Below are 20,405 nucleotides of genomic sequence, written 5' to 3'. Positions count from 1 at the left end.
AAATCTCATGAGAGGGTGACCCACTGAAAATATAGTCAAAAGATGACTCTATACCTTCAAAGACGTATCACATTCAGAACATGTCTATGGTTTCTCCCAAGTATCCTTTATCTGATGTATCACACGTCGATTATTTTTGCTTGAAAGTCATTTCTCATTAAGGACATGATTATGGCTTCCCACGGTGCGATTTCTCTTATGTATGAATAGTTCACTGTTTTGCTTGACAGCCTTAACACATTAAGAACATGCCTATGACTTCCCCCACAGTGTGATTCTTCTGATCAATAGACTTCACATCGAAAAATGTATTACATTCATAATATATATAGTCTCAAACGTGTGATTTCTCTGAGGTAACATTAAACTATGCTTTTCCTTGAAAGACTTATATCGAGGACATGCATATGGGTTCCCACCAGTGTGTTTTCTCTGATGTCACATTTGATCTCTCTTTTGCTTGAAAGCCTTACACATTCATGCATGCGTGTACATAGTTCCCTCAGTGTGATTCCTCTTCTGTATCAATAGAGAACTGATCAGCATAAAAGACTTATCACATTCAGAACATGCATATGGTATCACCCGGTGTCATTCCTTTGATGTATCACAAGTTGATCAATTCACTTGAAAGTCTTATCACATTGAGGACATGCACATGGTTTCTCCCCAGTGTTACTCCTCTGATCTATCAATAGATGACCCTTCTCCGTGAAAGACTTAGCACATTCAGAACATGAATATGGTTTCCCCCCAGTATGACTTCACTGACATAGCAATAAATATTTCTTCTCCTTGAAAGACACATCACATCAATAACATGAATATGGTTTCCCCCCAGTGTGATTCCTCTGGTGTATCACTAGGTGACCCTTTGGCTTGAAAGCCTTATCACATTGAGGACATGCATATGGTTTCTCACCAGCGTGACTGGACTGATGCATCAATAGATGACTCATCACATTGAAAGCCATATCAAATTGAGGACATGTATATGGTCTTCCCCAGTAAAAATTTCTCTGATGTTTGACTAGTTCAAACTTATGCTTGAAAGACTTATTGCATTCAGAGAATCCATATGGTTTCACCCCAGTGTGACTCATCCTATGTAGCAATAGATGCCTCTTCTCCTTAAAATACCTATCCCCCACAGAGATGGGGAGCAGGTGCAAGTGGATCTAGGTCACATGACTAAGCACCACCACCTTCTTAGCCCTGCCTCTTCCTTCCTGCTCTTCGCTCTTAGATCAAGGGCGTCTCTCGCCCAGGCATCCAAAGCGAAGGGCAGTCGAAGAAAAGGGCAATATCAGTTTGGACCTGTTTGGACCAGGAGGTCCCAGGGCCCGACCCCCTGCTCAGAGAGCAGGTAAGCATGCACCAACATGTGTTTACACCCTCTGTCCCAACAGGCCATCCCCACCACCTCTGGTCCACTGTGATGTTCCGTTGTGCCCCCCTCCCTTCTCGCACACAGGTGTTGCCTGTTTTGCTTGATTCTTCTACCCTGCTCCTGCTCCCGCTCCCCACCCTCCAGCCTACTTCTGCAGGAGTCTGCCCTGAAACATTCTGGTTTCACCATCACCGTCTTGTGGCCAATGCTGGATTTGACATTTATGGACTTTGTTGATTCACGGTGCGTTACCCTTTCTCCACGGTCATGCTGGACTTTCTTTGCATCTTGTAGTCATGGTGGCCCTGAATCATGCTGATGCGATCTTCTTGTATCCTGGCTTGCAACATTATGTGTTACTACTGACTGCAATTGTATTCGTTTTCCCCTCTTGCTTCTCCACTCTTTCTGACTGCTCACCCTCTGTTCTCTCCTCCCCTCCTTTTCTCCCTTTTCTTATCTCCTCCCCTTCTGCCCTTACTTTCTTCTATGCACTTACTCTATCAGAATTGTCCCTGGACCTAGTATGATAGCAACCTCGTCAGTCTCCTCCCCCCACCCCTTACTTGACCCCCCCCTCCAGCACTATCTGAAATGTCATCAGGCCTAGTACGATAGCCGCTTGTTTTGTTCCTCCCCTCCCTTTCTTCACCCGTCTCCCTCACCCGAGTTCGATAGTTAATTTCACATTCTTACTGTTCGTTGCCTGTAAGAATGTCATTGTATTTTCCCTTGTTCCCTCCCTTGTCGTGAAACACTTTAAAACACATTGTGCATAAGCGCTATATAAATAAACTATCATATCATATCATATCTTCAGAGCATGCATATGGTTTCACCCCAGTGTGACTCCTCTGATGTATCAATAACTGACGCTTCATCTTGAACGGCTTATCACATTCAGAACATGCATATGGTTTCTCCCCAGTGTGACTCATCCTATGTAGCAATAGATTCCTCTTCTCCTTGAAAGCCTTATCACATTCAGAACATGCATATGGTTTCACCCCAGTGTGATTTCTCTGGTGTACCAATAGCTCACTCTTTGTCTTGAAAGCCTTATCACATTCAGAACATGCATATGGTCTCTCCCCGGTGTGATTCATATGATGTTTCACAAGTTGATCATGTCGCTTGAAAGCCTTATCACATTCAGAACATGCATATGGTTTCTCCCCAGTGTGACTCATCCTATGTAGCAATAGATGCCTCTTGTCCTTGAAAGCCTCATCACATTCAGAACATGCATATGGTCTCTCCCCGGTGTGATTCATATGATGTTTCACAAGTTGATCATGTCGCTTGAAAGCCTTATCACATTCAGAACATGCATATGGTTTCTCCCCAGTGTGACTCATCCTATGTAGCAATAGATGCCTCTTGTCCTTGAAAGCCTTATCACATTCAGAACATGCATATGGTCTCTCCCCGGTGTGATTCATATGATGTTTCACAAGTTGATCATGTCGCTTGAAAGCCTTATCACATTCAGAACATGCATATGGTTTCTCCCCAGTGTGACTCATCCTATGTAGCAATAGATGCCTCTTGTCCTTGAAAGCCTCATCACATTCAGAACATGCATATGGTTTCACCCCAGTGTGATTTCTCTGGTGTACCAATAGCTCACCCTTTGTCTTGAAAGCCTTATCACATTCAGAACATGCATATGGTCTCTCCCCGGTGTGATTCATATGATGTTGCAATAGTTTACCCTTTGTCTTGAAAGCCTTATCACATTCAGAACATGAATATGGTTTCACCCCAGTGTGACTCATCCTATGTAGCAATAGATGCCTCTTCTCCTTGAAAGCCTTATCACATTCAGAACATGCATATGGTTTCACCCCAGTGTGATTTCTCTGGTGTACCAATAGCCCATCCTTTCTCTTGAAAGACTTAGCACACTCAGAACATGAATATGGTTTCTCTCCAGAGTGACTTATCTGATGTTGCAATAGTTGACCCTTTGTCTTGAAAGCCTTATCACATTCAGAACATGAATATGGTTTCACCCCAGTGTGATTTCTCTGATGTACGACTAGTTCACACTTTTGCTTGAAAGCCTTATCACATTCTGAACATGAATATGGTTTCACCCCAGTGTGATTTCTCAGTTGTACCAATAGCTCAGCCTTTGTCTTGAAAGTCTTATCACATTCAGAACATGCATATGGTCTCTCCCCGGTGTGATTCATATGATGATTCACAAGTTGATCATGTCGCTTGAAAGCCTTATCACATTCAGAACATGCATATGGTTTCACCCGAGTGTGATTTTTCTGGTGTACCAATGGCTCAGCGTTTGTCTTGAAAGCCTTATCACATTCAGAACATGAATATGGTTTCATCCCAGTGTGATTTCTCTGGTGTACCAATAGCGTGCCCTTTTGAATGAAAGCCTTATCACATTCAGAACATGAATATGGTTTCATCCCGGTGTGATTTCTCTGGTGTGCCAATAGCGCGCCCTTTTGAATGAAAGCCTTATCACATTCAGAACATGAATATGGTTTTTCTCCAGAATGACTCATCTGATGTTGCAATAGATGGTCCTTTCTCTTGAAAGACTTATCACATTCCGAACATGCATATGGTTTCACTCCAGTGTGATTTCTCTGGTGTACCAATAGCTCACCCTTTGTCTTGAAAGCCTTATCACATTCAGGAAATGCATATGGTTTCACACCAGTGTGATTTCTCTGATGTACGACTAGTTCACACTTTTGCTTGAAAGCCTTATCACATTCAGAACATGCATATGGTTTCACCCCAGTGTGAATTCTCTGGTGTATCAATAGTGTGCCCTTTTGATTGAAAGCCTTATCACATTCAGAGCATGCATATGGTTTCACACCAGTGTGATTTCTCTGATGTACGACTAGTTCACACTTTTGCTTGAAAGCCTTATCACATTCAGAACATGCATATGGTTTCACCCCAGTGTGACTCATCCTATGTAGCAATAGCTGCCTCTTCTCCTTGAAAGCCTTATCACATTCAGAACATGCATAGGGTTTCACTCCAGTGTGAATTCTCTGATGAATTATTAGATCACTTGTTTCTTTAAAAGTCTTGTCACACTCTTTCTCTTCAGTGTGTAATCTCTGATGGTGCAATATACGGCATGTTTCACTAAAAGTAGCTTCACATTCAGAAAATTCAAAATGTACCTCCATTCTGAGGACGCTATTTTGAGATAGTGATTTCTTTGTAAAGAGCTCCTTGTCAAATTCAACCTGAATCCCTCAGTTGCTCTCACCAGGTCAGGTGCAATTTTACAGACTTGAGTGTCAAGAATGAGCCACTATCCTCGGCCAGAGCAGGCAGGTCTGCGATTAGAACTGTTCTACGTCCAGAGCATGGTTTCTTGCCTTGTGTTCATGCTTTTTGGTCTTTAATAAATGTCAGCTGCCGCTGGAACATCAACAACTATTGACCAGCACCACAGCAGCGGTGCTATTGATCCTGAAGCATAAAGTCCAAAGTTGGTGTTCAGCATCTTTTTCATACTGAATGTGGCACACCAGTGCATTTACACAATATTTGGTAAGGAGGTTCTACACAATGCCTGAAAATGCTCTGCCTCTACTTTAAAGTGGCAGCCATTGTCCTCTCCTCTGTCCAGTATAGATTCAGTGGTCTACCATTAGATGATGTCCTGAGCGACCTGTCGCAGCCAGTGAACCTGCACAGTCCTATTCCATTGTGGCACATAAGACTCATCATCAGATGGCCATTTATATTGAATTTCTGGCAGGTCAGTTCATTTGCAAAGCGCCTGTTCAGAGTCTCTCCTTAGTGTATTCTTTAAAGCCTTGTGTCACTCTTTAAAGAGGAGGATGTGTCCCAATCAGTGCATTTAGATGGACTCTCTTGGGGTTAGTACTTCCTCTGTAGAAACTCCCATATGCAGTTACGTATCGCTAATGCACAGAATGCTGCAAATGTACACAAGGCAATGACTCAGTCCCCCCCCACCCCTTTTAGTGGTATAGTGTTGTTATACCGGTTGGACACAGATGACCTCTTTATTGATTGGCACTGATTGGAAATAGGAACTGTATGTGTCTTCCAAAATCATTAATAATTTCAGCTCTTTTTTAGTGACTTGCCTTCAGAGTCAGCAATATTTCTTCCGCGGTCAGAGGCTCCAGGTTGGGAGTGACTGTCATGAGCAAGAAGCAGATGAGGTTGCTATCATACTAGACCCAGCTATCAGAGGAAAGCTTTCTTTAAACATTTCACAGTTTTCCAATCCCTGCTTGAAGGAAAAGGAAAAACAGGATTAGTGTTCCATAAGCGACAAATACATATTTCTTATTTTAAAAATCATATGTGAAAAGCAAAAAGGCATGTTTCAACTTTATAATACTGGTTTCATGAAATCCTGGAATTTGTATGCAGGACACTGAGTTAAATGAATAGTGTAACTTGTCCCCAATTCCATGAACAGAATTAACACATAAATCTCTAAACATGTGGCCCATTGACCATTCATCCTTTGTCACAGAAATGAATAAAGGTGTGACCAAACTAGCCAACAGCCAGGATGAACACAATGCAGTGACGTGCAGCCACGGAAGTCTGAGAAATGGCCAACCTGTCAGTCGAGTCATTGCTGGTTGTGTTCAATTAACCAGCTCCACAGTGCACAGAAAAGATGGTGGAACAGGAACAAAGAGGAAAGGAAAGGTTGACTGCATTGAGATAAAAATAATGGGAGGCATGGCCATTTTGTCGAGTTACTATCTCAATACCTGCAGTGGAACCACAACTTACTGGAGTTTCACAGACGCAGATTTTGCGAGAGGAGGAAATAAGTACATCTTAGATGTAGTAACTCACATATTCCGCCTACACCCGATGGAAGTCACGCTGTAGGGTGAGAAGAAGGAGTGGAGACAAAAAACTTCTCAGACACAGAGCCTATAGCTGAGGAGGGGGAGACTGTGGGGTGCAGAGAAATAGGGAGACACTCCGAAAGTACACTGAGACAGAGGGCCTCATTACGACTTCGGTGGTAGCCATGCCGCTATTGGCGGCATGGCTGCCACCGAAATCATCTCCGGTTCCAGGTTCCCTGAATGGGGAAGTAACGGGCCATTCCGAGTATGGAGGGCCCGGTACATCCTCCTTTCGGGAACCCGGGCCCTGTCCTTCCCCTTTCCCATTTGAGCCCTCATAGGGCTCAAATGGCAATGGGGAGGGAGCTAACAACGGGCTTGCGTCTTGCAAGCCCGTTGTTAGCTCCCTGCTCCCCTCGCGGGACCCGCTCTGTACGTCTGGTCAAACCAGACGTGCAGAGCGGGTCCCGCGAGGGGACCTCATAATCAGGCGGTACGGGGTTGGTCGGTATGGCGCCGTTAACCCCTTTCGCCTGACTTGTAATGAGGCCCAGAGTACTTTCAGAGCATGAGCAGAACAGAGAGGAATCGCAAGTGAAGAAGCACATTATGGGAGTTGTGGTGCAGACACAAAGAACAAAGGGCAAAGAAAATGCACAGGAAGGGAAATTAATCAGAACTGCTGAAAGACTGATAGGAAGTCAAACAGGTGCATGCTAGGGCGAGAAATCCAGACATTCCACAAAGGAGTGTGAGATGCACAGGGAGGGAGATTAATCAGAACTGCTGAAAAACTGATAGGAAGTCAAACAGGTGCATGCTAGGGGGAGAAGTCCAGACATCCCCCAAAGGAGTGTGAGATGCGTAGGGAGGGAGATTGATCAGAACTGCTGAAAAACTGATAGGAAGTCAAACAGGTGCATGCTAGTGCGAGAAGTCCAGACATCCCCCAAAGGAGTATGAGATGCACAGGGAGGGAGATTAATCAGAACTGCTGAAAAACTGATAGGAAGTCAAACAGGTGCATGCGAGGGAGAGAAGTCCAGCCATTCCCCAAAGGAGTGTGAGATGAACAGGGAGGGAGATTAATCAGAACTGCTGAAAAACTAATAGGAAGTCAAACAGGTGCATGCGAGGGAGAGAAGTCCAGCCATTCCCCAAAGGAGTGTGAGATGAACAGGGAGGGAGATTAATCAGAACTGCTGAAAAACTGATAGGAAGTCAAACAGGTGCATGCTAGGGGAGGAGTCCAGACATTCCCCAAAGGAGTATGAGATGCACAGGGAGGGAGATTAATCAGAACTGCTGAAAAACTGATAGGAAGTCAAACAGGTGCATGCTAGGAGGAGAAGTCCAGACATTCCCCAAAGGAGTGTGAGATGCACAGGGAGGGAGATTAATCAGAACTGCTGAAAAACTGATAGGAAGTCAAACAGGTGCATGCTAGGAGGAGAAGTCCAGACATTCCCCAAAGGAGTGTGAGATGCACAGGGAGGGAGATTAATCAGAACTGCTGAAAAACTGATAGGAAGTCAAACAGGTGAATGCTAGGAGGAGAAGTCCAGACATTCCCCAAAGGAGTATGGGATGCACAGGGAGGGAGATTAATCAGAACTGCTGAAACACTAAAGGAATTCAAACAGATCCCCTGTTCTGTATTAGGAAAGGGTTTACATATCCGCATAAAATATATTTATGGGATAACACTGCACAATAAGGGTGATAGTGTAACTCACCAGCCGTAACTCACCAAGGTTCTGAGCATGCCTACACACAGATACTGGGATTCACAATGAGGGTGATAGTGTAACTCACCAGCCGTAACTCACCAAGGTTCTGAGCATGCCTACACACAGATACTGGGATTCACAATAAGGGTGATAGTGTAACTCACCAGCCGTAACTCACCAAGGTTCTGAGCATGCCTACACACAGATACTGGGATTCACAATGAGGGTGATAGTGTAACTCACCAGCCGAAACTCACCAAGGTTCTGAGCATGCCTACACACAGATACTGGGATTCACAATGAGGGTGATAGTGTAACTCACCAGCCGTAACTCACCAAGGTTCTGAGCATGCCTACACACAGATACTGGGATTCACAATGAGGGTGATAGTGTAACTCACCAGCCGAAACTCACCAAGGTTCTGAGCATGCCTACACACAGATACTGGGATTCACAATGAGGGTGATAGTTTAACTCACCAGCCGTAACTCACCAAGGTTCTGAGCATGCCTACACACAGATACTGGGATTCACAATGAGGGTGATAGTGTAACTCACCAGCCGTAACTCACCAAGGTTCTGAGCATGCCTACACACAGATACTGGGATTCACAATGAGGGTGATAGTGTAACTCACCAGCCGTAACTCACCAAGGTTCTGAGCATGCCTACACACAGATACTGGGATTCACAATGAGGGTGATAGTGTAACTCACCAGCCGTAACTCCCCAAGGTTCTGAGCATGCCTACACACAGATACTGGGATTCACAATGAGGGTGATAGTGTAACTCACCAGCCGTAACTCACCAAGGTTCTGAGCATGCCTACACACAGATACTGGGATTCACAATGAGGGTGATAGTATAACTCACCAGCCGTAACTCACCAAGGTTCTGAGCATGACTGCACAAAGATACTGGGATTCACAATGAGGGTGATAGTGTAACTCACCAGCCGTAACTCACCAAGGTTCTGAGCATGACTGCACAAAGATACTGGGATTCACAATGAGGGTGATAGTGTAACTCACCAGCCGTAACTCACCAAGGTTCTGAGCATGCCTACACACAGATACTGGGATTCACAATGAGGGTGATAGTAAAAATGTTGCTTTTTCCCTGTTGGTTTTCCTGCAGATTTGTCTTTATTTTTGTGATGAGAGGGACTTCTTCCCCCTGTCAATGCATCCCTTTCCACGTATTGTCCCTCTGTAGCCCATATGGCTCCTGGAACAGGGGTGTGTTTTAGATATATCATTTTTGGTGTAGGGTGATGCTAAAACCCTACAGGTGTGAAGAGACGTAGGCTGGTGGCAACTGTATTTCAGTATTGTCTTCACCAAGAGTGCTGCTGGGTTTACCGCATCATTAGCCCAGTGGACTAATGTGCTTTTTCAGTCTTAATCCCAGCAATTCTGTTTTGGGCAAACCCTTTTACATTTGGGACCAGCAGGCTGTTGTGCTGATGTGGGCATACCATGATCCCACTCCTGTACACTCTATAGTGGTTTAACCTGCCTTAGACAGGTTTACTGCCCACGACATGCCCAGTCTACTTCCTGTGTGGGTGGCCAGCAAATCGTCATCCTCTGCTGTTGAATGTGGCTGGTCATTAACCTGGACAAGAGGCTTCTTTTGCATTTCCTCCATCTGTTTCATTCGGATCAAGGGCTCAAGGCCCTGTGTATCACAACCTGTTCAGCAAAAGAAGCCCTATCTTTACCAGATTCATGGGCTGTTTCTGAGCCAAATCCTGAGTGATTGGTGCTTTGGAGTACTTGTCTCCGGACCCTGACATTCTGTGGTTCTGATATCGTCATAATCTGCTTTAGGGGTCACCAAACCCCAGAGTAGTGCGGGTGTTACCGGCCCACTCTATGACAGATCACCATTGGCTTCCACTGCCCCTAATTCTGCTCAGCTTCATTTCTTCCTTGGCTGGCTCAATATAGGTCCTGGAACTGAAGCTCTAAACAAGTGTCTACTGTGGCACTCTCTAGGGTTGGGTGCTTGTTTTTTCACACCTGTGGGGTTGAACAAGCACTGACCTGACTTTAACCCAAAGCCATGACTTACCTAAGGACTTTATCCCATTTATCACTATGGAGAATGGTCTACAAACATTTAAAACAAAATATTTTTTAGGGTCACCAAAATGCCTGGGGTAGGGGACTTGACAACACAACCAAGATGGCATCACAGGTGATGTCACACAACCTTTGACCTTGATGACGTGAAATGAAATGACATGGCATTAGACCTTCATATCATCTGAAGTGACTGACGGAGGATAAGAAATGTACATAAGTTTACATTGAATACAATACCAAATCGGTACTGTTGGGGTGGTCAGGAAAGGTCCTGATAAGGAAGAGGGGTACACATTTGGCGCACCATATTTGTGACTGGGGTTGCGTTAAAGTTGGCACGATGTGCCAATTTATATGTATCCAGTGTAGTAAATGTGAATGGGATGTGCTACTTTTAGTGTTATTTTGTGTCTAAGTTGATACATTTAAGATTGCATGCACAGCAAGATGAATGTCAAAATACGATCTGTATATGGTGTGCTACGAAGTGCCTAGAAGCTGGGCAATGAATAGCTTCATAATGCGCATTCGAGGAAGGGGATTTGTCATGAACAACCCACTGTTAAGAAGACACAATAGTTATGAAACAATATATGCTCTGAAATACATACATGGGGAATTTACAAATCTATATGCATGTGTTCTTTTTATAAATTGGTCAAGCTCTGCAGTCAGGGTTTGCAGGGTGAATTCTGGGTGACCAGGGGACACTGGTTATGCAGGGTTTCAGATGCCAGAGCAAAGGTAATGAGTAACTACGCCCTCAGCAGGTGGTCAGCCAACAAGCCGGCCTGGGGTTTTATGGCTTGGCAGAATCGTGGAAGGAAGATGCAATCTTTTTAAGTGCATGGGAGCTTGTTATTGTTATGGGTGATTCACCCATTTGTTTTACAACAACAATAAACTTGGGGTGAAGGGACGCTCGACGCCAGAGTGACCGATACTTCATGAGTTTCGATTGTTTTCACAGGATGTGACCAGAGGCCATGCATATTGTATTGGTAATCATTTAGATTAGAATGTTCCAATGACGCCAGCAAGTCGGGGTGGGTGAGATGGCTATTGCTAGTTCAAAGAGAACCTGCTTATTCATCCCCACCTCATATTTTTTTAAGTACTCTTGCAAACCATGTGCAATTACGTCCGGGGTTTGGCGGTTCAGGCCAGATGGGACTGGTAATGAAGTATGTTTGCATGTGAATGTATAACTGTATGATGATGTCATGGACGACCACAGACAAATCCTAAAAGAGGGTGTGCTGTACACATGAGCTGAAGATGGTAGTTAAGATAACTCCAACCAATGAAAATGGACGAATTGGAGAAAGACTGGATTTTTTTGTATAGTTTTTGACCAATCACATGTGGGGGGTGGATTGTAATAAATGGATGGGAGTGTTTTAACTGTTGCAATGGGACTCATTACGAGTATGACGGTCCGGTAACAAACAGTGCCGGTAAGCTACGGGCATCGTTGCTACCGGACCGGCATACTCCGAGATCTGCAGGCGGGTGCCCTCCCGCCCGCAGACCTTGACGGTAGCATCGCCACCATTATGAATGGTGCCGGTGCTACCATCCTCCCCATTCCCATTGAGTCCTATGGGACTCAATGGGAATGGGGATTAATTTTTACCGGCACCCGGCATTGGAGAATTACCGGGACCACCGGGTGCCATTAAAATAGTGACTCCGGCGGTAGCCGTGCCGTTTTTTAATGGCACGGCTACCGCCGAACTCAGGTGTCAACTTGTGTGGTTCTGAAAAACACGGGTTAGTTTGACGCTACAGCATCATCTAGGCCCTCCCCGGATGACTGTACAATAAACTTGCTAATTCTAGTGGACAGTTAAGAATGTGGCTCCACTGCTGAAAACCTATATGCTTACAAGAAAATTATGATGAATGGGTAGCCCCAAAAACCGAATAAAAAAAAAAAAAACACGATCCAAGGAAGCAATAATAGAGTGTACGATTGGCAATGAAAAAAAGTTTATTACATGCAAGTTACAGCCAGGAATGTCAGCCAGCTCTGCAAAACTGGAAACAAGCTCAATACGCCACATTGGATTACAGTATATACAGGCAAAAACAAATTTGAATACAAACAAGTTACAAAATACATGCACATCTACAATATCTACTGTCTCTCGCCATTACACACCTAAATAAATGCTATGCCCTATGGACTAACAACTTACTTGTGACCAACTAAGTGCAACCCCTGCTAATGACCTAATTGCGTGGTCAGCATAAAATGGTCAATTCTGATTGTTACAGTTATAAAGATGATGTTAGCCAAACAGTTATCTATGTGGATTGGTCAACATAAAATCTTGTACATTTGCTCTGCATGCCACCGAAAGGACCCAACCATGAAGCGAGTGTGAACATTGAAGGCATGTGACCTAACAACTTGGCACCCCCTGTAAGGAAGGCATGGTATCAAAGTAAGACGGACACAAGTGATCACAGTTCAAGGGTGTTTATTGAACTTTATCATGGGGGTGGAAAATGCCTATCTAAACCTAAATCTAAGATGGGAGCAAGCTACGACCATCAAATAATAATAATACAGTCCTAGTGGAGTCTAGTCAAATAAAAAAGGGCCTATACTCAAAATAACTATTGCCAATCCTTACTGCTATGCTACAAATAGGGTGGGATAATGGTTCATGAAAAAGAAAGAAGTGTTCACAAAATGATAAGTAAGGATGTTCAGGCCGTTGGCCTCCCTTCCCCACACTTTTAGCACAGGACAAAGCGGTCACTCGAGAACATCACTCTCCTGGGCTTCTTCAGCACGAGGTCACAGTTCCTTTTACCAACATCAGGGCCTTCTGTGCCCAAGTCTCTTACGTTCAAAGTCTCTTGATTCAGAGGGTGGATGTATCATAAACAACAAAAAAGTTCCTTTCAAAATATTCAAGTCAGGCGATTCACTCTTCACCCTGGATCCCCCTCAGCCAGGCTCAGATCCTTTTTATACAATTAGTCCCCCTCAGCCGGGCTCAGACCAATTTAAATTCACAGGCATCCCTCAGTCGGGTTCACACTTGCCACATCAATATCTTCTCTGGTAGTTTGTGGTTCACCCTGTATCCCCCTCTTCCGGTCTCAGATCCCCTTTTATACAATTAGTCCCCCTGAGCTGGGCACAGACCAATTTCAGTTCACAGGCAATCAAAGACTTTCGAATGTGCACGGGATTCAACTTAACCCACTGCAGGACCATTTCGATTTCACAGTTCAATAATTCTCACACGCTCAGTTGGATACCAAACAGAGACCTTCAAGTGAGCACCCATGTGGCGCCGGACCACTCTGTATCTGGTACCTATTTCGGTTTCATAAAGTTCCATCGCATATGAGTTTTCTTTCTTCATACAATGTTGCTGCTTGCAACCTGGAGTGTAACTGTGATGCTGGAAATGCATTGGAGGGACAGAGCTTCCATGTCATTGTCCTGTATTCCCTTATCATGTGTGTTCTGTGTTGCTTTCTGCCCAGGAGTCCAGTTGGGACCCCTGGCAGTGCAGCCCTTCCTCTTTTCAGTTGTGGTGAACAGAGACCATTGGGATACCCTTATAGCACCCAAGGGTGGGGGTACAACCCTGTACCCCTAGTGTATGTTTTCTTGGGTACCTGTGTGTTGCCCACAGAGCACGGTATGGGCTGGTGGCATCTTTATGCTGATGTGACAGGAGCTCTGGGTATTCACGATGTTGGGATACTCAGTCCCTGCCATAGGAATCAGTGAATTCCTGATAGAAGGCAAGATGGCCCCTGGGGCCTCTTGATTTTCATTGCCTGTTACCTTGTTTTCTCCAAGGTCCTGGGAAGCCCTGATTCTGTCCCTTCCCCTGACTGGCTGTTGGGTGGAAGAACCAAATATGGTATTGTGGGAAAGTACAGGCCAGACTGGCCGGACCCTTCCCAGTGAATGTATGTTTTGGGTACACCCTTGGGGTAGGACCTGGGTGAATGGAGTGTGTGACCAATATGCAATCTATGTTATGGTGGGGTCAAGGAGATACCTGCCCGGCCCCTATCATTAAGGAAGGCGCCAAAGAGCTGTCCCTGTTCATCGCCACAGTGATAAACTCTTCCTTCAACTCTATCTTAGTCCCCAACAACCACAAGGAAGCCTGGGTTATGCCACTCTTAAAAAAACAAACTTAGACCCTAACACACCAACGAATTATAGGCCAATCACAACCATCGCTTTCCTCCTAAAAATACTGGACAGAGTTGCATACCTGCAAATCCAGAAACATTTGGAGGACAACAATCTACATGGCCTCCGACAATCTTCTGCTGGGCGCCTCTTCCTCACCTGTCGGAGTCTTCATTCACGCAGAAGTCTTCTTCTCGTCAGGCATCCTATCGGTTCTTCCATCTCGAAGCCACGAACAGCTGCCGGATAGCCACTCTCCATCTCCCGATGCCAGGCCGTCCCTGCAAGAAATAAAGACAGCACAAGGTTAGAAACCACATAAACATTTAACACTTGGCTGCGCAACATATAAACCTTGCGTTTCATTTAGAAACCCTACTTACTCTCTAGTGGGGGTCCGCTCCATCCCTTTCAGACACTGCGTGGGTCCACTGTCAGCAATGCGACGCAGCGGAGCCATCTTCAACACCTATTGGGGAAAAGAAAAGACATTATTAAGAATACGGACAATAATCATTGGGAAAGACTTTAAAGAAGCATACGGACAATAATCATTGTTATCAACACTTACCTCCCATGAGGATTGGTCGCAGCCGGTCTGGGTCATTACGCATGCGGATCAGTGAAGCAACTGGGTCTGTCTATAGCGCCCCTGCTGAAGAGAAGGACGGAGAGCTCATCTTTGCAAAATAACAGGTGAGAGCCTATGGGAAAACGCTTGCGCGTCTCATTCTGGCACGAGGGGTTCGAGGCGGCTCGCAGTTCAGTCGCAGCATTCTCACTGCCTCTTACCTTTACCCAAGGGCATTGCCAGCAACCTGACCAGACCAAATCGCTGCAGCTGGGGTTAAAGCAGGATCCAGGGAAGCCGAATCCAGGGAGGGCTCCAACCGTGCCCCAACGTCCCCACAGAGACCAGGTGAGCGTAACAAGTACAAAGTGTGTAATTAAGCTTATTTTTTTATATATAGAACTGTTTTAGCACATAACATAGTGGGCCTCATCAAAAGTTGGGCGGTATACCGGTGGTATAGCGTTACCACCAACCGGTCTGGGGCTATTAGCACCGGATCAAGGGTTGGGCGGTAATGGGTATTCCCCATTCCCCATTGGGTACGTTGCACGCAATGGGGCATTTTTGGTGCAATTAGCGCATGCTAATAGCGCTGCGCTAATTACGCCCGAAAATGGGCATTAAGTCGGCGCATTTACCCCCAGCTTAGAGCTGGGTGTAAATGCTGCCAGACGCGTGATTGGGCGGACCCTTAAATGCGGCATAATAGCAATACCGCACAACTTGTGATGAGGCCAAGTGTGTGGACATTCCTTTGTGGGGGCTTGGGGACTCACTGTACTTAAGAACCAGCTTGCATCACCTCCTGAGAGCTTAAGCCTTGGTTGCTCGTCCATAGCTTCCATATAGAGAACCTTGGCTGGGGTGTTCTGTATCTCTGCCATATAGAGGGCAGAAGTACAGATACTCCGCTCCAGTGTTTACAGTATCACAGTCCGGTTTGCTATCAGTTTCTCCAACTCACTGGCTGTGCTTAACTCACTGGCGTTGCTTTGTATCGGAGTTAAGAGCTGTACCACAGTGGCAATCGCTTCTCCCCGCCTTGGCTATCAATACGGGAGGGCCCCGAGTACTTTTGACACACACTGCACTGTTCGTCAGCTGCATTTCCCGGTCTTATGTTTCTCTTCCTCGAGGCCTCTTGAAAGTCGCGGTCTTTCTCCTAAAAGGGCAAGGGTAATTCCCTCTCTGTCGTCCTCTCTGATCTCGCTGCCTTCCTTCTTGGTTTAAACTGCCATCTCGGAGCGTTTTGCCTTGCTCAGAGTGTGCATCGGTGCTCCGCCTTTTATACGTGTGGGGAAGTAGGGTGGAAGTCAGTTGTGTGTAATTATCAGAAATTGCCTGACCCTTGTGTTGGGACATGTCAGGTATACAGCTCTGGTGTTAGTCCGTTGTCGCTCATGATGAATTGTCCATGAGAAAGTGTACTGTGTCAGAAAAGGGGGACGGGGGTTTGAGCTTCCAGTTATCCTAGATCGGGGAAAAGATGTTATAAGGAAGGGGATAGCTATTCTCCTGGGACATGTAATTGTAATTTGAATTGCCTGACCCTTGTGTTGGGACTTGTGTTGGGACATGTCAGGTATACAGCTCTGGTGTTAGTCCGTTGTCGATCATGATGAAATGTCCATGAGAAAGTGTACTGTGTTGGAAAAGGGGGAAGGGGATTTGAGCTTCCAGGTATCCTAGGTTGGGGAAAAGATGGTATAAGGAAGGGGATACCGCATCTCGCCTTTCAGTGTCCCACTTCCACTCCCTCATGCAAGTGATCCTCCCGCACTGGTCCACCCCCAGGAACTGCATCCAATAGCGATGGCTGTGTCCTGGCCACCTGGATGACAGCAGGGACTTGCGGTGCGAGTCACCTTCAGGTGTCTCACACCCCTGATGGTTCTCAGACCTTGCAGCTGCATTTTCAGCACATCGCTAGCGACTACCGTCCTGAAACATTTTGCTTTCCTAGCACACATTCTTCCATATTCTTGGGAAACAGTTGTCTTTATAAAACAAAACACAGCCAATATATTGCTCTTGAGGACTAATTTCTCAGATGTATTTTTGCTCTGTTCAACCCATATGCTGCAGTTCCAATTGTCCTGCCACTCCTCGATGGGGGCAGTATAACCACAACCTAATTCAGTACCTTGGCAACATTCCAACCCTAGGTCGCATTCACATCAAATGTGTCCTTCACTTCTATTGTATTTATCCAACTGTAACATATCCTTACCCTATTTCCTGTCTGGAGCACCTTGGAACAGCAAACTCTTGCTAAAATAACTAACAATCATGCAGCCCCTCGCACTTCATCCAAGAACCTTGACAGCCTGAACGCTTGCTGGGGTAAACAGGAATAGAATCTAATTTACCAACATGCCAGGAGCTTGAAACTGTGGCCTAGTGCATCACCAGTCAAGTCTGCTACTTCAACTAGGCCCTAATTCTAACATGGCAACACTCTGGTCAGTGGTGTGAGAGGCCCTAAACATCAGTGCCTTTCCCTACTTACTCTTTATACCACCAGGTTGCTCCACAGCATACTCAACAACATCTTGGAGTCTCAGGGCCCTAAAAACTCTACATATAGTGCACAATGGGCCTCATTACAAGGTTGGAGGTAGCCTTGCCGTTTTTACCGGCAAGGCTAGTCCTAAATTTGCATCCGGCTCCGGCACCCGCAAAAGGGTAATCACCGGGCCATTCCGACCTCAGCGGACCCGGTAATTCCCCTTGCACGGGTGCCGGAGCCGGTATGTCCCCATTCCCATTTGAGCCCCCATAGGGCTCAATGGGAATGGGGAGGATGGTAGCAGAGGTACCGTTCATAACGGTACCGTTGCTACATCATGTTCAGCTTGCGGGTGCCGGTACCGCCACCTGGTCAGACCAGGTTGCTGCTAGGGCACCCGCGAGCAGAACTCATAGTATGGGGGTACGGTAGCAACGGTGCCGGTAGCGATACAGGCGCTGTTGTTGCCTTACCGCCATACTCCTAATGAGGCCCAATGTCTTTTGCAGCCCTCCATCCCACCATGTACCTGGTAACCTAATGCTCTCTAGAATGGGGGGCAAACCTAAATCCTAATTCACATGTGAGCAGAAATGCTGAAACAAATAACACATGCACCAGCACTGAAATGAAATGACAACTCCATGCTACCATAGTCTGTACCTTACTTCACATGGGGGACACTGTGCCTGCATTACAACATTCCCCTCTTTAGTTGGTTTATTAACTACTCTACTCACCTCCTTCTGCTTATCAAATTCAGTGTTTGATACACAATACTTACTAACATTACGCAAATCTCCACCTTGCTGTACATATTCTTCTGGGCTACATGTCAAAAAACTAAAATACTCGTCTCCTGTGGGGTTAACGTACGCCTGCCAATAAATAATTCTCTGGGTCTGATGGGGAGTCAAAACATGTGCCTAGGGGACCATTTGGAGTTCAATCTCACCATTCCACTAATCAGTCTGTGTGTCCACATGTTTTAAGAGGGGAGTGGCCTCCCCTGCTTTTGGTGTGAGTGATATCAACCATGTTCTTCTGGACAGCGTTTTTGTGAAGCACCCTACGATCAGTTGACAGGAACACAAAATTACAAGCACCAGGACAAGGACAGGAAACATTATTTTACAAACAGTACTCAACCATGATGGAATCCTTTCAAATATTGATGACCACCAATCTTGCTCCACCACCCCAACTTCCGTTTCCATCACAGTATGTAGATTGTGTAGGGCAACAACTGCGTGGGCCAGAGACCTGTTATCTGAATCGTGGGGTGGAATGAATCTACAACATGAAGGGCCTACTTTGGCACAGATCCCGCCCTCCATGGCCATGAATAAATCAAGCACATAGCGATTATGAAATGTCATTAATCTGATTGCCCTTTGTTCCTCTCTAACCGCCTTCAAGCTGTGCTCAGTGTCAATTTCCAGCTGTACCATTTCCGAGCGGGTGATTTGAAGACACTTTAGAGTAAGCTGCTACCTTGATTCCTAGAGCGAGCAGAGAGGGGAAGAAAGTTTGTCTTGGTGAACAGCCGGTACTTCTCGGGAATGCCATTGAGTTTCTCATTTGGATCTTGGGACAAATAGTTTGAGCGCCTTTGATGGTGCAAGCTCAGTGATCAGCGGGCCCGCTGATGCATATGGTTCATGGATTTGGACAGGCGGTGCTGATTGATTACAGTAAGGTCAGCATGGGGGATAATTAAGGCAGGGGAATGCAACGTGGCTAGGGAACAGACACCACTCTGAAATGGTGTAAGATGTATGTATGCAAGGCTCCAACATACCCAAAAGAAATCCATGAGACCTGCAGTTCCCCCATTTAGGTCTGGAATATGAAGTGTTCTGTTACAGTGTCCATTGGTGACAACAGGCACGATGCCATCGTCCCTGAAAAACAAGGAGAGCTGTGTACGCTTCAGCACTTTAGTGGGTTGCTCACGTTGCTTCATCCATGTCAGTTATTTAACATATCTTTCCCACACAGCATAACATGTATTGATATGCATCACTACTTCCTCTGAAAACCCCACCAGTCCTCTTGATTTGCACGTCATTAGTCCTTGGACCCACTTATTGTGAAAAATAGCACCCCCATTTCTAACTGAGGTCTTATTTTGCAATGAAACTGCTCCTGCCTGTTATACTCGACACTCACTGTTTTCTATCAATGTTGCCTGAACCCTGTGTCCCTGAAACAACCCACACACCCTACAGAGGGCAAGGTGCACCAAGCACTGTGCTATTAGAGATAGCATTTCTTGAAGTGTAACCAGTCTGGGTTTGCCAGTTGCATGGGGTATCAAAGAACAAATACAGCAGGAATAGTTGTACTCCTCTCTTCCCACATCCCTCATGTGGTTGTACCATAGATTGATTGTTTCGGGGGGGATGCATATCTGTAAAACTATTTAAATGGTCATCAGGATTCACAATGTCCCTCTTGCTTCTGGTCACGGGCACACTATTTGTGAATACATATGCTACTTCAATATCATTAGCCCCTACACTCCTAATAAAAAAACCTATAAATGCTATCATGAAAAAGAGAAAAACAGGAAAATGATGCAAAACATAATTCTTCTGACATTGTCCGCTGTTTCTGGAGGCTGTGAAAAAAGTTTAACGTGGACTCGTCCAAAGGACCACAGTGATTTCAGAAATGTCAATGAGATAGGAAAAACACTCAGCTCTCCCCGCTTTGTTTATCCTGCTCTTGGGGATGGGTGCTGGTGCCGTTGTCATTTTGAATGTCCGTTAGGTGGATCCACACCTTCCAACCTGCAACTTTAACAGTGGTGTGAGTATCGTAGATGACCTTGCAGGGCCCTTGGAATCTTCTTTCATTCCATTTCCTCACATAACTAATACAAACCTTGTCGCCGATGAAGAACTGTGGTTGCCATAAAGATGCTGGAATGTCTGTCACCATTGCAGCCGGCGGTCTTGGGTGCGGCACGATCTGTTGCAATATAACTTTAATACATTTGGTTATGTCCCCAAGGTACCCCTGAAACCCATCCTGCAAAATGTCAGCTGCCTTATGGGCATCTGAGGCTGTGTGTGAAGGTG

The 20,405-nt window shown here is 45.6% G+C and overlaps 1 protein-coding gene across 1 annotated transcript in view; it reads right to left on the bottom strand.

The window, feature by feature from the left end:
* Window positions 1-2,193: 2,193 nt before the first annotated feature.
* LOC138498452 (zinc finger protein 850-like) overlaps window positions 2,194-20,405 on the bottom strand; it is a 50,115-nt gene continuing 31,903 nt past the window's right edge. The window contains exon 2 of the mRNA XM_069622204.1: window positions 2,194-5,654. Coding sequence (XP_069478305.1) covers window positions 2,194-4,569 — 2,376 coding nt within the window. The 5' untranslated portion in view covers window positions 4,570-5,654. The remainder of the gene's footprint in view (window positions 5,655-20,405) is intronic.

Source organism: Ambystoma mexicanum, chromosome 5q (assembly GCF_040938575.1).
Source record: "Ambystoma mexicanum isolate Mex_15411 chromosome 5q, UKY_AmexF1_1, whole genome shotgun sequence".
In the NCBI taxonomy this organism is placed as follows: domain Eukaryota; kingdom Metazoa; phylum Chordata; class Amphibia; order Caudata; family Ambystomatidae; genus Ambystoma; species Ambystoma mexicanum.
Note: the sequence above shows the minus strand (reverse complement) of the source record. Positions and strands in the feature narration are given on the sequence as shown.